Source organism: Neovison vison, chromosome 7 (assembly GCF_020171115.1).
Source record: "Neovison vison isolate M4711 chromosome 7, ASM_NN_V1, whole genome shotgun sequence".
NCBI classification, from domain to species: Eukaryota; Metazoa; Chordata; class Mammalia; order Carnivora; family Mustelidae; genus Neogale; species Neogale vison.
This window is the reverse complement of record NC_058097.1, coordinates 200750740-200769835: the sequence shown is the minus strand read 5'-3', so window position 1 is coordinate 200769835 and position 19096 is coordinate 200750740. Positions and strand designations below refer to the sequence as shown.

The 19096-nt window shown below is 56.2% G+C and overlaps 2 protein-coding genes across 6 annotated transcripts; one reads left to right on the top strand and one right to left on the bottom strand.

The window, feature by feature from the left end:
- Positions 1–2388: 2388 nt before the first annotated feature.
- On the bottom strand, positions 2389–4570 carry DRAP1 (DR1 associated protein 1). Of its 2 annotated transcripts, none has more exons than XM_044259718.1 (7): positions 4404–4570; positions 4084–4156; positions 3879–3972; positions 3480–3599; positions 3266–3380; positions 2939–3027; positions 2389–2607 (listed from the first exon to the last, which is right to left on the bottom strand). In XM_044259718.1, the coding sequence occupies exons 1-7, from the start codon at positions 4443–4445 to the stop codon at positions 2502–2504; spliced, it is 639 nt and encodes a 212-aa protein (XP_044115653.1). In that variant the 5' UTR covers positions 4446–4570; the 3' UTR covers positions 2389–2501. The 2 variants fall into 2 exon arrangements, with proteins under 2 accessions (XP_044115653.1, XP_044115654.1); XM_044259719.1 differs by having other exon boundaries at positions 3266–3359; positions 4404–4563.
- A 292-nt stretch (positions 4571–4862) lies between these two features.
- Positions 4863–7140, top strand: C7H11orf68 (chromosome 7 C11orf68 homolog). 4 transcript variants are annotated; one of them, XM_044259714.1, is made up of 2 exons: positions 4863–5017; positions 5710–7140. In XM_044259714.1, the coding sequence occupies exons 1-2, from the start codon at positions 4863–4865 to the stop codon at positions 6464–6466; spliced, it is 912 nt and encodes a 303-aa protein (XP_044115649.1). In that variant the 3' UTR covers positions 6467–7140. The 4 variants fall into 4 exon arrangements, with proteins under 4 accessions (XP_044115649.1, XP_044115652.1, XP_044115650.1 ...); XM_044259717.1 differs by having other exon boundaries at positions 4944–5017; positions 5707–7140; XM_044259715.1 differs by lacking the exon at positions 4863–5017 and adding an exon at positions 5174–5426.
- Positions 7141–19096: the final 11956 nt, after the last annotated feature.

Genomic DNA, 19096 nt, shown 5'->3' with positions numbered 1-19096 from the left:
CTAGCACACGGAGAAGTCAGGATTCGAACCCAGGGCCTGGCTCCAGAGGTTACGCCCCTCAGCCCACCGCCCCACCTGAAGCAGCAGGGCCCACAACACAGAGGCTCCCGGGCGTCTCCCCCTCACCTGGGCCTCCTCAAGTCTTTTGCCTGGAAGGCTGCTCCCAGCGTCCTGGGCTTCTCGCCTTCTCTAGTCGTTCCCAGCCTCTCCGCTCTGGAACCTTCTCAGTTCAGAACCTCATCTCCAGCCGTGGCCCAGCCACCGGTTCCGAGGGCGTCTTCCTCTCCCACCTACGTGCGTCACACGTGCATGGCACACCCTCGGCTCTGCAGACCCCGGGGTCCAGCTTGCCCGGACTGGGCCCAGCTGGCTGCCAGGAAGACTGCTTCCGTTCCTGGGCTGCTGGAAACCGCTTCCCATTCGTGGTCCCTGCCACCAGAGCTCTTGCAGTCACAAGTGACCGAAAGCCAAGTGGCTTTGAGGGCGGACAATGTTTATTGGCTCACGTGATGAGGAAGTCTAAGGTAGACGGGGTTCAGGCAAGACCGGGTCCTGGTATCATCAGAAATGGGTCTCTCTGAGGCTTCTGGGTCGCCAGCGCTGGCTTCCTTCTCAGTCAGGATCACCCGTCGGGATGGGAACCAGCTGCCGGCAGCGCCCAATCTACGTTCTGTCAGCTTTGCTACCCCAACGTGGCCACTGTCACCCTCACCAGGACGCCGGAAAGGGCTCCCTGCCGCCTCCCGCTGCCATGGCAAAGCTGACTGTCTCGTCAAGACCCTTCCCCAACAGTCCACCCTGAGTCCCAAGGGTCAGGGCCGCTGACTGGCCTGCTAGGGCCATGACCCGGCCTCCACCCCTCACACAGGGGCCAGGGTGTGTGCTGCAATGTCCCCACCCCTCCACCTCAGGGAGAGGGGACAGCTGCACTCACTATAGGGTGGGCACAAGAGGGATGCTCCCCAAAAGATGGCAGGACAGGACCAGGGTGACCCCTGGCTCTGGGTGCCCGGGCCCATCCACGCCTGCCACCCGGCCTCCTGTGCCCCAAGGAAGTCACACTGTTGCACCAAAACTGAATACCTCAGTGTCCCTGCCAAACCCACTCAGCGTCCTCTCCCTCGCCCTGGTCAGGCGGGGGTCGGCCTCAGGCAAGCTCGCCTCACTGCCTCAGTCTCCCTGCCATCCTTCAGTCCCCTCCCTCCCCACGGCCTGTGTTTCCGCTAACTTAGAAAACAAAACCCAAAACCGTCTCTCTGTCCTCGTTCTGAGCCACGGCTCTAGCCTCTGCTTCTCAGCCCTGAGCCTCGCTTCCCTTCGCCTCGGCTTCTCACCTCCTGCTCCGGGCCATCAGCCACCACCAAGCGTTCCCTAAAGCCTGCGAGCTGCTGGGACAGCTGACCTCTCCCTCCTCCCAGACACACCTGGACAGGCACCACCTGTGCCTCCCAAGGGTGCTGGGTGTGGCTGCTCTTCTGTGTCCTTTGGGGGTCTGCCCGGGCCCTCCCCTTTCTCCCTGGGGCAGGGTGGCTTCCTCTCAAGGCTCACACCTCTGTCTCCAGGCCTCCAACGTTCCACAGCCCATTCGATGTCTCCCCTCGGCAGCTTCACAGGCGCCCGAAACTCACCACAGCCCAACTTGGGGTCCTGACCCTAACCTCGCTCTTTCTCTGGGTCCTCCAGCTGGAAAAGGGCCCCTGCCCAAGTCGCTGCAGAAAGCAAGCTGACAGTCCCGAAGGGTTCCCTCCCTCTCAGCCCCCTAGCCAGTGAGCTCGAGGCACCCGTGAGTCTGCTGACGCCACACACCTCGAGTCTGCCCGTTGGCCGCCGTGTCTCCTGATGGCCTCACCAGCCCCGGCTCCCTGAGGGCAAATATCTGCCTTTGGTCCCAGGGTCTGCTCAGAAATGGGGGCGGACTGACTACCTGGGTCACTGTCCTGCTTGAAAGGGGATCTTTGAGCCCTCGACCTACCTCTGCTCCCACGGCCCTTCCCACGTGCCCTTCATTGCACCAGGCACCGAGCTCTGTGGTCTGCAAGGCCTTTTCCCGTTATTTGTCCAATCTGTCCCTCTGCAGCAGTTCAGAAGGGGCAGAAGAGGCTCAGAGAAAGAGGAAACTCGCCAGGGTCCCATGGCACAACGGAACAGGTCATGCCCCGGAGTAACGAGCACCCCTGGATCCAGCCCGACACCACCACTCTGCCCTCCTTCCTTCCGCCAGCACCCCTGCTCCCGCCCGGACCGAACCGTGGCCTCTGGACCCTCCCTTCACTCAGCAGCTGCCCTGCCCGCCACCGCTCTTGGCCTCAGCTCAGCACAGGGAAGGCAGGTGGATGGACAGGAAGGGGGCCACGGAGCCCTGGACGCAGGCTGGGACAGACACGGGTGTTCCCTTTTATTATTAATTTTTTAATAAATTTAAGAACAGCTCTATCCTCTCTCCCCCCCCCAGAGCAACTAAAACCAACTAAAAGGGGGCGTGGCCTGGGGGGCAGAGGGCGCTAGGAGTCATAGTCCTCTTCGTCCTCTGCGTCAGGTGCCGAGGGGCCCGGGGGGGCTGGGGGCAGAGGCAGAGTCGAGGTGAAGGGCATGAAGGGTGTCGGGGGGCTGCAGGGCAGAAAGCAGGAGAGAAAGATCAGGCCCCTCTCCGGTGCCCATTTCTGCCCGCTGAGCCCTGCCTCACCCCCGCCAGCATGGAGCCCGTGGCCCTGTGTACCAGGGGGTGGCCAAGCCCAGAGAAAGGAAGGACCTAGAACAGGTCACATGTTCAGTGGGGCTGGGTGTGGGTCAGGGAGGAGACCTTCTGAGAGCAGTCTCCTGCATTTAAGCCCTCCTCAGTTCCTCCCCTCCTGTCCTCCAGATCTGCCACGAGGACAAAAAGGACATGTCAGCCTTATGGAGTCCGCCAGTCCCCCTCTCTTGCCCCTGAGGTGCTTACCTCTGAAAGTGGGCAGGGGGATGGCTGGCCTGGGCTGGAGCCTGTGATGTCTCCTCTTCCCCATCCGTGTCTGTGTCGTCAGAGTCATCCTGGGAGCAAGGCAAGGGGCAGAGATGACAAGAAAAGCATGAGCTCATCACTGGAGAGCCTAGACCCTCGGGAGTGGCAAGGACAGAAGACTGAGCTCTACAGCCTAACCTTTACCGGCCCAGTTTACAAAAGAGCATAAGTGAGGACGGGACCAGGTGTCCAGCCAACAAGGCCTGACAGAAGACAGCCCTCTCCACACCACAGGGTAGGGCAGGGGGCTGAGGGAGCCTCACTCACCTCCTGCTCCGAGTCCGTCCCTGACAGCTTCTTGTCCTTGCTTTTGCTTCCCATCCCACCATTCTTCCGGCCACTGCTGCCAGGCTTCCGGCCCCTTCGGGAAGGGACAGTCCATCTGCCCAGAGATCTCAGCACTCCCTGACCACCCCCCAACCACCCCCAACCCGGGTGGCCTTGGCCTTCCTTGCCTGGACACCTGGCCCTGGCTCCCCACCTGCGGGTACCCTTGTCCCCGTCCATGTGGTTGTCTTCCCCGTCTCCCTGCATGTCAGGCACAGAGGCCACCAGGTCCTTCAAGAAGTCAAACTGCTGCTCCAGCTCAATGCACTGCTTCCTGGAAGCGGTGGAGAGAAGACAGCATTCAGGTGGGGCCCAGCTCAGCAAGGAACAGTAAGGGTCTTTGGATGTCAGGAGGATGGAGCCTGGAAAACCTCCACCCCATCTCCACTAAGGGACCTTCCCATTAGGCTAGACCGCCCAGCCCCTCCTCCCCCAGTTCAAACCCACCAGTGTCTGAGGCACTGCTGGTCTCTCAGCAGCCTCCCACCTCCCCTAAGTGTGTGAACTCCTGGGGCAGGGTGCCACTGGGCCCGACCAGCTCCGGGCCACTCACAGGTGGGATGTGGTCATGGTCTTGGCATTTCGGGACTGGGTCACCTGGCAAGCCTTCTTCAACAGGGACTCCAGGAACAGCTCAAGCGCCCGCGCTGAGGAGCGTCAAGGAGAATACGGGTGGGGGATCCCCAGCCTAAAGAAGGCGACCCCGGGCTTCCTCCCTACCCCACGTCCCTCAACCTGGCCAGGCCCCAACAGGATACAGATGATGACAGGCACCGCCGCTGCCACCTTCCCGATCTCTTCGTCAGTTTGCATGATCTTCTTGATCCGCGCCTGGGAAGGGGGCAGAAAACTCGGACCCTGTCACCTCCGTCCCAGAAAGGGGTGCTGGGGCGGGGGGATGAGAGAGGGTATCCGGGAGAAAGGGGGCGGGGGGCCCCGATGCCGGGAGAGCACGGAAGGGGGCGGGGCGTCCGTGTCCCCGAACACCGCGACGCGCCCGCCCCCCCACCCAGCCGGGCTTGGGCCCGAGCCTCCCGGGAGCCCGGCCTGCTCCTCCCGGGCTTGGCCACGTGCTCACCGGCGGGAACCGCGCGTTATACTTTTTCTTCTTGCTCGGCATCTCAGGGCCTCTCTCGCCGCACCGGGCCCAGCGCCGCCGTCCGCAGCTTCCCGGCCCCCGGGCCTGCTCGCCGCCCGCTTGTCGCGGTTCCCCCGGGTCCTGGTGCCGCCTGCTCCGCCCCCGCCGCTCCCCACGAGGTCCTAGCGCCGCCGGTCAGCACGCCGCTCTCAGGGCCGGAGAGCCCTCCCCTTGGAGCCTCCCCGGCGGTGCGCGACGATCCCGGACCGGACCGCCACTCCCGCCGGCCCCCCAAGCTTAGGAGAACGAACGTTAGCCCCGCCCCCGGATCCCGGCCCCGCCCACGGGGTCAGCCCCTCCCCACTCAGGCCCCGCCCCGCGGCGCGGCAGACCGGCCCGGTGGCCCCGCCCCGTGCTGCGCTTGTCTATAAAGTTGTTGTTGAGACGGCGGGCGCTAAGATGGCGGCGGCGGCGGCGGCCGTGGCGGGGGCGGGGCGCGGCGGTGGCGGCGGCGGCGGCAGCAGCAGTGGCGGCGGCGGCGGCGGCGCAGAGCCCCGGCAGGAGCGGAACCGGGCGCGGGGCTGGGCCGGCGCCGAGCGCGGCGAAGGCCGAAGGTGACGGCGGGGCTGCGGGACGGGGCAGGGCTGGGCGGGGGCGCGGCTCGGGATGTGGGCGCTAATGGCGGCGGGCGCGGCTGGCCCGAGGCTGGCGCTCTCCTAGGCTCTAACAAGCCTGGGTTCCAGTCCGGCTACCGCCCCATTGGCCTTGGACCGGGCACTGCTCTTTCTGGGCCTCAGCGTGCTTGTCTTCAGGTGGACCCGACAGCGCCATCCTCGAGGGTCTGGCCCTACTGGGCCTTACTCGATGCTGCGCGAACGTGCGCTTCTTTGCTTCCCTTCGTTAAATCCCAGTGCTCTGGATTCCTGCCAGTTATTGGCAGGGCCAGGAGGTGTAGCTGGGCTGTTTGCTTCCCTACCTGAATTCACATTTCGGCCCTGTCACTCACTGCAGGTGTGACCTTGGGTAAGTCACTTCTCTCTGAGCCTCAGTTTTTGGTCTGTGCATCAGGGAGAGTGATAATGAGCTGAGCAACAGCCTTTATGGAGCCCTTATTCTACCTCCGGCGTTTAAGGCTCGACAGCTCTAGGGGACAGAAGAGTTGTCAGCTGTAGAGATGAGGCAACTGAGGCATGGGACCTTAAGTCTCGCCCAAGGCCACAGTTTAGCTCATTGGCCGCACTTGCTAGGGCCCTGCCAAGCTGTAGATGTGTCCTGGGCCTGCCCTAACTCGGTTCCTCCATAGCAGGATGGAGCCCGGTGAAGAGATGGAGGAGGAAGACTCTCCAGGCGGCCGTGAGGATGGCTTCACTGCTGAACACCTGGCCGCAGAGGCCATGGCAGCGGACATGGACCCCTGGCTGGTGTTTGATGCCCGCACTACACCTGCCGCCGAGCTGGATGCCTGGTTGGCCAAGTACCCACCCTCCCAAGTTACTCGCTATGGGGACCCTGGCTCACCCAACTCTGAGCCTGTGGGCTGGATTGCGGCATATGGGCAGGGCTATGTCCCCAACTCGGGTGATGTGCAGGGCCTGCAGGCAGCCTGGGAAGCTCTGCAGACCAGTGGGCGGCCCATCACACCGAGCACCCTACGCCAGCTGGCCATCACCCATCACGTGCTCTCTGGCAAGTGGCTGATACACCTGGCACCTGGCTTCAAGCTGGACCACGCCTGGGCCGGCATTGCTCGGGCTGTGGTGGAGGGCCGGCTTCAGGTGGCCAAGGTGAGCCCACGGGCCAGGGAGGGGGGGCGCCAAGTCATCTGTGTTTACACGGATGACTTCACGGACCGCTTGGGTGTGCTAGAGGCGGATGCGGCCATCCGTGCGGCAGGCATCAAGTGTCTGCTCACCTACAAGCCTGATGTCTACACCTACCTGGGCATCTACCGAGCCAACCGCTGGCACCTCTGCCCCACACTCTACGAGAGTCGTTTTCAGTTGGGGGGCAGTACCCGTGGCTCCCGTGTGCTGGACCGCGCCAACAATGTGGAACTGACCTAATTCGGCCGGTCAGGGGAGACCACCTTCTGCCCCCTTCGTCCCCCCTCCCTGCTAGGGATGGATTCTCCCGTCTTCCTCCTCTTTGTCCCACGGAATTTGAGCCCCCCAGCTCTGAGGACTGCGTCAGTCAGTAGGCCAACCGGGAACTGCCTGCATCTTCGATTCCCTTGAACTCTTGCCCTCTGTTCAGGGCTGACTCAAGTCCCCACCAGCTGGAGGCTCTGGCTCCCTGAGGGCCGGACCCTCAGCTCTTTTCACTGCTGCTCCCCTCTGTCATCCAGGACCGCAGACTGGGTGCAGATTCCCAGGAGGAGAGCCTGCCCCGGCCACCTTCATCCCTAGCTGTACCTCTCCTTCTGAAACCTTTCCTTCTCCTCCCTCACAAGAGACAAAAATGAGTGCTTCCGGTCCCTCTTGGAGCCTTCACAGTCCAGGGGGCAAAGGCCCTGCAGGCCTAAGCATGCTATTTCGTGGGGGGCGGGGGGTTGGGTAATTGTACCCACTCAGCCCTTGGCAGAGAGAGGGGATGCCAGGGCCATGGACATGGGGCCTGCCCCTCCCCTGCCACCTCACAGCCTGCACCACCTTCCTTCCTTCTTTCTTTCCTTCCTTCCTTTACTACTTTGACATGTGCCTGCTCCTGGCATTTCAATAAAGCCCAGTTTGGGTCCGTGTCTGGAGTGTTTTTTAAAATACTGGTTGCCTGCTTTGGTTTCTGGAGAGAGGCAGGACCAGAAGAGACTTCTCTACCTGACCTGGGAACCCCTAACTGCTCCCCAGTAATAAGATTCATCTCCCTGCCAAGGCTGGGAGCCTCTCTGGGAGCCTCTGCAAAACCAGTCCTGCTTCTCCTCCATTCCAAGAATCCGAATCGGTTTCTTAGTGGTTTCCCATAAATCTAGGGGCTTGAGCCAGCAAAGTCTGAGGAGCTACTACTGGGCCCTACTGGGTGTATTTGTGTCAGTTAGGGAAGGGGACCCTCTTGGCCCTAGCATTTCTAGGTTAGGGAATACAGCCCGGTGAGCGGAGGACGGGCTAGATTTCGACAGCCTAGGTTGGACTTCTTACGCGGTAAGCAGCCTGCACAGCTGTAAGGGACTCTGGACATTCTCACGTTTTGCCTCACTTCTCCTACTCTGACTATCCTGGGCCACTGGGCAGTTTGCAAAGCACTTCATGTGTCTTATTTAAGTCTCATAAACTGCTTAGGAAATGTGGGTCCCATTGTGTGGTCAAGGAAGTAGAGGCCAAGAGGGAAAAGGAAATCTCCCAGAGTCGTGTGGCGAGCTGAGCAGAGGAGTACTTAGCCCCCGGCCTCTGCCTCCTCCTTGGACTGTTACCCAGGGCCTCACCCACCGTGAGTTCTTCACAACCCCCAAGGCACAGTCACTCACATGATCGTGGGCAGCACCGCTCGGCTGAGGCTACTGTAGTCTGGGAGCCTGGCCCTGGCGGGGGCCAGGGTTTCTGGCAAGGAGCCCCTTGGGACGCTGCTCTCGTGCCGTGCCGGAGCTGACTCAGCCTCCAGCAGCCTCACCAAATTGGAATTTGGAGCAGGGGAGCGGAGATGCCACCGGGCTGACGGGGTGGAAGTGGGTGAGTCATGAGATGCTGCCTCAGCCCCCTCCCCAGCTTCCTCCTCACCCCGAGTTTCCCCAGGCCTGAGTTGCCTCAGCCCAGCCCTGGGAAGTCCCAGGTGGACTCTGATTTGGAGCCCCGTTACCCTGCGTCCCTCAGACAAGCAATGCTTTGCACTTGACCAAATTGGGCCAAGGCTCGGGGGGGCTTCTGCCAGGCCCTGATGGGTCCCACAAAGCAGCCCAGGTGGTATCAACAGCATCTGATGGTCCTTTCCTAACATTTCCTAAGCATTTCACAAACTCTCCTTCTCTCTTCCATCCTCATGGCCTTGCCTTAGCCCAGTCCTCACTCTCCCTCCCACACCACCGCAGTTTGCCTCCGCTGCCCCATTCTCTCCGACTGACCCCATCTATCCCCCTGCAGGCAGCTCCACTGCAGAGCTACCTGTGCCCCGCTCCTACTCAAAGCCCTTCCACGGTTCCCCATAGCCTGCAATCTGGAGTCCACTCTCCCGAGGCAGCCATGACCCTAGACCCCTGCCGAGCCCCAGCTCTCCTCAGGTGCCCCTTCCCGCCTGTGCTCACCCCACTGGAACCAACTGGCACTTCCTTCACCCATTGGCACGCAGTCCTGGGTCTCAGGCTGTTCCTTCTGCTTGAACACCTGTTGTTCAGCAAGGGTCGGGAGGTTACTTATGTAATCACTCGTTTGATGCCATCTCCCATTGGTCCCCGAGCCGCGTGCCTAGACTGGGGGGCTTAGTGAAAGCAAGAACAGCATCCAAAATCTCAGCCCTGTCCCAAGAGCCTAGCACAGTGCTTGGCCAGAGCAACCTCTCCATAAATCAACTAAAATCTGAATCCAGATTTCAATCTGAATCCAGCCCTGCCTGTTCCCCCGGACTCCTCTCCTCCTCTCTCTGCTTCACCCTTCTTGCTCCAGAAGCAAACAGCTGCCTGTTTTCTTGCAGTCATGCTGGTCGTTCTCGCTTTGGTGCCTTGCTCATGCCCTCCATTTGGTGTGCCTGACCCTCCCGTGCTTTCCTGGCGAAACACACCTCACAGCCCCTCCTCCCAGAGATTTCTCCTTCCTCATTCATCCACAGCCCAGGCTCCCATAACACCCACCCCACTGCGGCTCTCATCTGTGTGGGGGGCCCCCCCACAAGGACAATGGCTCCACTTTGTCCCGCAGGGGGTCTACAGGGTCCAGCATAGGACCTGGCCGAGCACAAGTGCCAGATACACATCGAAGAAGTGAATGAGTGAATGAAAGTCACTCTGTCTCCGGGCCTGTTTCCTCTGTTCATAACAAGAGCCAGGCACTGTGCTGAATGTTTCCCTCCATCCTCTCAAAGCCTCACGTGGCTCTGTTATTATTGCCGTTTTTGCCGTCGAGGAAACTGAGGCCCAAATTGGTTCCAGGTTACAAAGCCGTAAGAGGCAGAGCTAAGGTTTGAATCCAGGCCATTCTACCCTGACGGCATGACTGAGCCGCCACTGCAGGAAAGCGCCACCGGAATGAGGGGCTGCTAAGGCAAACAAGGCCCAGCCAGGACTTAGGATCTGACTTGTAAAGCACACAAAGTGGGTTCTCAGAACTGCCGGGGAGAACAGACTGGGCCAAGACTTAAGATTCCTATTTGACTGATGGAGAAACTGAGACCCAGAGAGTACAATGACTAAGCCTACCTGGGCAGGAAGGCTTGCCCGTCTCCCAGGCCTAGGGGAAGGACCGATTCTCTACCAGGCCAGGAGCTCCCCAAGATCGCCCCCCTCGGGCTGGCAGGGGATTCTGCCCTGTTTGGAGCAAAGAAACAGCCCAGGCCCAGGATGGGCTAGGCTGAGTAAACTTGGACAAACCCCTGTGCTCAGCCCTCTTTTATAAAACCACATAAAGGATGACTGAGGCCTGGGAAAGGAGACCCCCCCATACACACACACAATCTACCTCCTCCCACTCACATGTCCTGTGTACCCCAAACACCAGGTAGGAGGCTCTAGAGGGGCTGGCTGGGGGATGAGGAGAATATCTACCTGACCCCTGATTTCAGCTGGGGTAGGGAAGACAGGAAACAGCTGAGTTGGGAGAAAGTTTCAGCCCGGGTTTTGGTGAGGTCTGGGGGATTTTCCCAGCAGGGCAACTGCACCCCACTCCCGCCTGCTGGGAGGGGCCCTGGCAGGGATGAGGCTTGGGTCACAAAGCTGATTCATCCGGGGAGGGAAACTCCCCACTTCTCTGACGCGCATCTCCGAGACACTGAGGGGGTAACCTGAGGGCACACAGCCCAGCAACCCACTGAACCCATTCTCCCTTGTGACCCCCCCCCACCGCAGGACAGAGGGACAGGGTCAGCAGGCAGTGGGGTGGGGGACGAGGGGCAGCTTCCCAGGGAATGACGTCAGAGACTGGAACCAAAGCAATGGCCCGACAAGGGGTGCCTCTCACCCCCTTCCCTCCCCCATTTTAGTTGAGGACGCTGGGGCTCAGATAGTAAGAACAAACGGGCACATGACCTAGTCGGTACCTGGCGCTCCTCCAAGCAGTTTGCACACATTAATGCATTTTGGTCCTCACAGCCCTCGTTTTACTGAGGAGGGAACTGCAGCCAGAAGAGGGGTAAAGTAACTTGGCCACGGTCAAGGTTAGAAACGCTCTAGCAGCCTCCACAACTCCCCAGAGTGCTCCTACGTACCCCTGCAGCAGGGAGCTTAGTGACTGAGGTGTCACTGAGCGGCTCTGGCTCCTGGGGACTCTAGAGGACAGTCATGTCACCCACTGGACCCTGGCTCCTCCCAGGCTAAAAAGAGAAAGCTTGTCCTGCAGGGGGGAAAAAGAAATCAGCCAAACCCCCAGAGGCCAGGAGAGGGCAGAGATGCATTCCCGCCAAACTCTTCCTCTCTTAGGGCTTTGACTCCTTTCCAAACCCCCATCCTTTCCTCCAGAGCCAGAGCCTCCCTTTCCTGTCTGCCAGCCTCACTCCCCTCCCGGCCGCCGCACAGACACGCTCATGCAGGAACACACAGGCGCTGGCTTGTGAGCTTAGAGCCCAACCTCTAGACCCCTGCCCCTCAGCCCCAGCAGGCTGGGGTCCTGCTGGGTGTCAGAGGGTCCCTGAGAGTTGTGGCTTTATGAGGCATGGCCAAAGGCCCTCCATAGGCAAGTTCTGCCCCATCTGGCTCCCACTCACAGGCCGCATGACTCACCCCCCTTGCCCCCCATGACTCAGTTTACATGGGTGCCCAGAGGTCCTCCCAGCGAGGGTGGGGTGGTTTATTGGCCCAGCCTAGGTCTGCCAGCCTTTTATCCCAGGATGAGCGTTTCATCCCCCTCCTGGCCTGGAGCAGGGACTGGCAACCTGGAGCCCAGGGGTGGGGGTAAGCCCCAGGTCCCAGAGGGTGAGGAGAGCCCAAGAACTTGGTGACAGGTCCTAACTACCCGGGGCTTAGGTCTGCAGGGAGCAGGAGCTGCTCCAAGAACCTAAGGGGCTAGGCTGAGCAGGCAGAGCAGTTCTGAGTACTGACAGCAGGACCCTTGATGCCCCCCGTGCAGACAGAATGGTCCACGTGGCACAAAACTTGACAGCAAGAAATTGCGAACACGCCCTGAACCCTTCTACAAGAAACCAGTCCTCTGCTAAGTGCCATCCACACCTAATCTCATTTACTCCCCAACAACCCTGAAAACCAGGTACAATCATTATATTATTTTCACAAAGAAGAGAATGAGGGCATAGGGAAAATAAGAGAATGGCCTGGATCACACAGCCAGAAAGTGGCCGAGCTGGGGCTCAAACCCAGGCCACCTGACTCCAGATCCCTTGTGGTTGTCCACCACTGCTTCCCCAAGCTGTGCAGGTTGGAACAGGGGTGAGGGACCCGGGGGTCTGTCCTGCCCTCCCCCTCCCCCAGGTGGGTCTCCACAGAAACTTCTGGTTCCAGGGCCCACAGTACGTCAATTACTCATCTGTAAGAAGAGAAAACTGAGGGTCCCGAGGAAAAGGAGCTGGTCTGAGGTTGCAGAACAGATCAGAAATGCAGGCGTTGGGGACCAGGTCTTTGATGCTCTCCAGGATGCCCTGGGCTGGAGAGAGGTAGCTGGTGGGGGAGGGAACCCCAGGACAAGAGTGGGGACATGGTAGCCCGGTCCCTGACTCCCGCTTAATCCATCCCTTTCCTTCTCTGGAGCCTCAGGGTCCTCCTCTGCTTCATGGGGATGAGTCTGCGGCAAGGTGACATGAGCCTCAAAGGACAGCAGAGGGACAGGCATGCTGCATGCCTGTGCGTGCTCCATGGGCACCTGGGGAATGGATAGGGTGATACCCAGGTCCTGGACACAGCAGCCCAGCCCTCCTCACACCTCACCCTCTTCCTGGCCCGGGGCCCACTGCATGATCGGCTCTGACCTTGAGAGTCTAGAGGGCCAGGCCCAGAAGACCTCCCCACAAGGGGCTCCAGCCCCCTCTACCCTGGATTCCAGCCTCAGAGAACAGGGCACAAGTCACTTCCCTGTTCAAACACCATTCAGTTGTCCCCCTGTCTTCCAGCCCAAGTCAAATTCCTCGGGCAGGCGGGCATTCAAGGACCCTGGCTTTGGCCTCGCTCTGCCCACCCCTCCCACTCACAGCCCAACACAGATTCCACCACGCGCTCTGGACCTCAGAGTCCCCGGGCTTCCCCTCTCTTTGCCCCCCACCCAGGCCTTTGTGCCCACCGACTCCAACCCCAGGAACAGCTGCCCCAGCTTCAAATACACCCCTGCCGGGAAGCCTGCCCTCCCCCAGTGGGAAAGAATCTTTCGGTCCTGGGGGTTCCTCTCCGGCCCCTGGTGCTCTCCCGCTCCTGCCCCCAGCATTGCCCACCTACTGCCCAGGTGGAAACAGCCCAGGCGGTTTTCCAGCTGTTTTCCTCAGTGTCTGATCACCTCCTGAAGCTGTCGGTGCCCTGGGGCCAAGACCAAGTCTTTAATCATCTCTACCTCCCCCACAGCCGGCTCCACTTGACTTTATATTCAGTTCATTCAGGAGAATGGATACAGAAACTGGCCCATCACGCAATGGGGTCGGACCCAGCCATCAAAAGGAGTGAACTACTGCGCCACGCATCCGGGGGAGTCTCGGCATAATGGTGCAAGGCAGACGGTGGCCAGAAAAGAGCTCACACAGGAGGCCAGAGACAGAACTGATCTGTGGCAGTAGAACTGAGATAAGGGACATTCGGCGAGGGTGGGGGACCTGCAAAGAGGCAGGAGAGAACTTTCTGGGCGGGAGGGGATGGAAATGTTCTGTATCTTCATTAGGACATGCTCACATGGGTGTCTAAGATGGTCAAACAACTGACCAATACATGTTTTTGATGCAAAATAGAGTTCAACAAAGTTGATTTTTTTTTTTTTTTGGCCTGCATCTACCTTCCTTTGTTGGGCTCCCGGCTCAGCAGGGAGTCTGCTTCTCCCTCTCCCCTGCTCCTGCCCTCACTCTCTCTCTCAAATAAATAAACAAAATCTTAAAAAAAAATAATAAAATAACTTAAAATAATATCTAGAAAATCCCCCCAAACACAGAATATTTAAAATATTTTAAAGATAGGGGTGCCTGGGTGGCTCAGTCGTTAAGCATTCGCCTTCGGCCCGGGTCATGATCCCATGGTCCTGGGATCGAGTCCCGCATCGGGCTCCCTGCTCAGTGGGAAGCCTGCTTCCCCCCTCCCACTCCCTCTACTTGTGTTCCCTCTCTCCCTGTGTTCTCTCTCTGTCAAATAAATAAATGAAATCTTTAAACAAAAAAACTTTTAAATATAAAATATGTTATAGTTATGCAGAGCAGGTTAAAAAAAAAAAAAGGAATCCTGCAGGGTGCTATGGGACCGCGTCACATGAGGAATTCAGCCTAGGTTAGGGACTCACTGAAGGCCTCCTGAGGAAGCGGTGGAGAAACGGAGACCTGCAGAATGCTAGGGGCTTGGCCGGGTTGGGGTGGGGTGGGGGGAGGAAGGGCATCTTGGGCCCAGGGAACAGCCTGTGTGAAGGCAAGAGGCTCCGTTCAGCAGCAAGTTTGGGGCACATCGCATAAGGGGGTAGAGCCTAGGCAGGCAGCCTACCTCTGGAAGGACCTGGAATGCCATGTTAAAGGTTCTGGCCAGTTTCAAAGGGCAGACTAACAAGGCAGTGAAGAGAGTGAGGAGCGCGAGGTGGGAAGGACTAACAGGCACTCGAGACTGACTACTTGGGTTCAAATCCTGGCTGCACCATTTCCTCACTGCGTGGCTTTTAGCAAGTTGCTTAATTTCCCCTGGGCCTCCATTCTCTAATCTGTAAAATGGGTATAACATTATTAGCTATCTCTACAGGATGGTTGGGAGGATTAATACATTACTTTAAACAGTTCGTAAGAGCTTGATGAGTGTGAGCCTAGTGTTATCCTCATGGCCCTACGAACCCCACAATCAACCTAAAAGAACAGCAGGCTCCTTTCCAGGCCTCAGGCCTCCTGCATAGAATTCAAAAGGTGCCAGTGTTCAGAAGGGTCCAAGTCTGAGAGCGAAATGGTCAGAATATTAAAAGAGTTCCTCAGGCTGCCGGGGTGGGAAATGGAGAGGAAGGAGCCTGGCTGGAGGCTGTGGAGAGTGTCCAGGAGAGAGCGGATGGGGCCAGAACCAAGGGAAAGAATTGTCGAAGTGAACAGAAAGAACCTCCAGGTGGGGGGTGGCTGGAACTCTTATCCACTGCTGGTGGCAGGTAAAATGGTCCAACCACTCTGGAAGGACTGTTGGAGAAAATCAAAGGCAAATGTCCAGGTACCCTGTGACCCAATAATTCCACCCCTGGGCACTTATCCTGGAGAACAGAGTGTGATCGGCAACCAAAGGACACATCCATTTATATGAAGAACAGGCAAAAGTCATCGATGATGCTAGAAGTCAGAATAGCGGTACCCATGGGTGGGGAGTGGAGACTGAGAGGGGTGGGGTGGGCAGAAGGAGCTTGGAAGCTGCTAGAAATGTCCTCTATCGTAATGAGGGCAGTAGCTGCATGGGGTTACATACATGAGCTGAACATATTGGATAAGCACACTTCACTAGATGTGTATCAAACCTCAGTTCAGCCAGGAACCTAAATATAAGAACAGAATTATAAAACAATTAGAAGAAAACATAGGGGTAGATGTTCAAATTTGGCAGTGGATTCATAGCTCTGACCCTGGAAGAATGAGCAACAAAAGAAAAAACAATCGGATTTCATAAAAAATTTAAAAACTTTTGTGCAGAAGCACCTGGGTGGCTCAGTTAGTTAAAGCCTCTGCCTTCTGCTCTGGTCATGGTCTCAGGGTCCTGGGATCGAGCCCCACATCGGGCTCTCTGCTCATTAGGGAGCCTGCTTCCTCCTCTCTCCCTGCCTGCCTCTCTGACTACTTGTAATCTCTGTCTATCAAATAAATAAATAAAATCTTTAAAAAGAAAAACTTCTGTGCATTAAAAGACATTATGAAAAATGTGAAAAGACAACCTACAGACTGGGAGAAAATAGCTACAGATAATATTTTTGGTAAGGGTTTTCTAGCCAGAATAGAGGAAAAACTCTTATAATGCAACAACCACACACACACACACACACACACACACAAAACCCCACCAACTAGGGGTGTCTGGTTGGCTCAGTCTGTAGAACATGGGATTCTTCATCTCGGGGTTATGAGTTTGAGCCCCACATTGGGCATGGAGCCAACTTAAAAAAAAAATAGAAATGGGGCGCCTGGGTGGCTCAGTGGGTTAAGCCACTGCCTTCGGCTCAGGTCATGATCTCAGGGTCCTGGGATCGAGTCCCGCATCGGGCTCTCTGCTCAGCAGGGAGCCTGCTTCCTCCTCTCTCTCTCTCTCTCTCTCTGCCAGCCTCTCTACCTACTTGTGATCTCTCTCTGTCAAATAAATAAATAAATAATCTTAAAAAAAAAAGAAATGGACAAAGGATTCGAATAGACATTTGTTCCTAAAATATATATAAATAGCAAAAAAGCACATGAAAAAATATTCATCATTAAGGAACATGATCTGTTATTAAGGAAATGCAAATTAAAATTCCAAGCTCCTCAGTCATTAACTCCTGCTTCGTGGCTGCAGTACCAGGGGTGCCTGGGTGGCTCATTTAGCTTCTGTCTTTGGCTCAGGTCATGATCCTTGTCCTAGGATCAGGCAGTACCAGGGGTGCCTGGGTGGCTCATTTAGCTTCTGTCTTTGGCTCAGGTCATGATCCTTGTCCTGGGATCGGGCACCGCATCAGGCTCTCTGCTCAGTGGGGAGTCTGCTTCCCTTCCTCTCTCTGCCTGCCTCTCTGCCTACTTGTGATCTCTGTTTGTTAAATAAATAAATAAAATCTTAAAAAAAAAAACACCAAGATACCATATCACACCCTCTAGGATGTCTTTCATTTCAAAAACAGAAATAATAAATGTTGGCAAGGATGTGGGCAAATTAGAAGCTTCTTATACCCGCCAGTATGAATGTAAAATGGTCCAACCACTTTGTAAAACAGTCTGGCAGTTTTTCACAAGGTGAAACAGAGAATTACCATATGAGCCAGCAGTTCTACTCTTAGGTACATTCCCAAGATCAATGAGACATCTGTCCACAAAAAAACTTGTACACAAATGTCTACAGCACCATTAGTCATAATATCCAAAAAGGAGAAACATTCAAATATCCATCAACTTATGAATAAATAAATAGTGGTATATCCATACAATAGAATATTATTCAGCAAAAAAAAAAAAAGAACAGAGTATTGACACATACTACAACATAAATGAGCCTGGAAAACACTATGCTAAGTGAAAGAAACCAGATGCAGAAGGTCACATATTGTATGATTTCATTTATATGAGATGTACAAAATAGGCAAATCCACAGAGACAGAAAGAGGATTTGTGGTTCCCAGGAGATGGGGATTGGGAGTGATTTTTTTTAAGGATTTTATTTATGTATTTATTTATTTAACGAAAAGGGAGATCACAACGAAGCAGAGAGGTAGGCAGAGAGAGAGAAGGGGAGGCAGGCTCCTCACTGAGCAGAGAGCCGGATGCGGGGTTCGATCCCAGTCCTTGAGACCATGACCTGAGCTGAAGGCAGAGGCTCACCCCACTGAGCCACCCAGACACCCTGGGACTAATTTCTGCAGGGGGCTGGGATGATTTTCAGAATAACAAAAAAGTTTTGAAAACTAGGGAGAAGTGGCGGTTGCACAGCACTGTGAGTGCGCAGAATTCTATTGAAGTCGACGCTCAAAATGGTTAGTTGTATGTTATGTAAATTTCAACCCCGTTTATAAAATAAATAAACTTCGCTTTAAAAAGTGAATGGAGGGGCACCTGGGTGGCTCAGTTGGTTAAGCAGCTGCCTTCAGCTCAGGTCACGATCCCAGGGTGGAAGGAGTCCTAGGATGGAGTCCCACATTGGGCTCCCTGCTTAGCGAGGAACCCGTTTCTCCCTCTCCCTCTATCCCCCTCCCTGCTTGTTTTCTCTCTCTCTCTCTCTTTGAAATAAATAAAACCTTGAAGAAAAAAAAGTGAATGGAGGGGCGCCTGGGTGACAGTAGGTTAAGTGTCCGACTCTTGATTTCAGTTCAGGTCATGATCTCAGGGTCCTGGGATTGAGCCTGAGCCGGGCTCCATGCTCAGTGGGAAGTCAGCTGGAGGATTTTTCTCTCTCTCCCTCTGCCCCACCCCCACAATCTCTCTTCCTCCCCCTCAAATAAATAAACACATCTTTAAAAAAATAATAAGTGAGTGGAAAATGGAACACATAAACATCACCTCCTACAGCCTGGGGGCACTGACAGAGCTTGCTGGGTGCCAAGCACACTCATTCATTACCTCCTTTTCCTCACTGCAGCCCCAAGAGATGGGCATTCTCTGCGGCTCAGAGAAGGAGGTGACTGAGCCAGGCTCACACAGGGTGCCAGGGGACAGTGCCCTGGTGTCTCAGACCTCCGGGCCCCCAGACTCCTGCAATCACAGTGGCCCCTTGGGAATCACGCCTGGCCTCCCTGGGTGGGAGCTGGTGAGGTCAGGGGCCAGGAACGTTACTGCAGCCACGAAGCAGGAGTTAATGACTGAGGAGCTTGGAATGTGCTGCCTCTGAAAGGACCTCCTTGTGGCTCCACCAACGGTTAGAGCAGGAAGGGACTTTCAGAAAACCATGTAATCACACACACACACACACACACACACACACACACTGATTTGAGATCGGAGGCCTTGCTCTGTCCCTGCCCCCAGGATGCTGGGCAAGTGGGACGGGGTGGTGTTTCTGGATCAGGTGGGTGTATGCCATCAGGGCTGATCTGCATCAGTCCTCACATGTGCCACCACCTGGCCGCCTTTGTCACCCTGACCCATCCAACCTGGACTCAGCCAAAGAGTTCAAACATCAGTTAGTGTGTGTGTGTGTTGCGTGATTGCCTTAGCCTGTGATCAGAACCCCAAGGGCTCCCGCTTCTGGAACTTTGTATTAACACGTGTATTTGTTTTTGCTCTTTGTCAAGTTCTTACTATATACAGGGCTAAACATGTGATATTATTTTATTTCTATTCTTGAACCACCCTGAGATGTAGTCATCATTATGTTTCCATTTTACAAAGGCTCTGAGAGATGGTGTGTCTCATCGAGGTCATATAGCTGGTGAGCAGCCAAACCAGAATTCAAACTCCAGAACCTGGAACTGTCTGATTCCGGCAGGCATGTTCTTTTCCAAGGATCACACTGGCTCAAATCTCTCTCTCTTTCTCTCTCTCTCTCTCTCTCTCTCTCTCACCTCTATATTTCTCAGTCTGGTAAACTGCTGTTAGCTTCTTTTCTTTTTAGAGAAAGACAAGCCTTGAGTAGAACAAGGGCAAGGGAGAGGCACCAAGCTGGGAACCACCTTCTGAGTGCACAGCACGTTACAGCTTACAAAGCACTTTCACATTTATGATCTCATTTGATCCTATAGCAACCCCATGAGGTCAGCAGGAGGCTCAATTATTCCCACTGGGACTGGGACTCAAAGGGAAGGTGACCC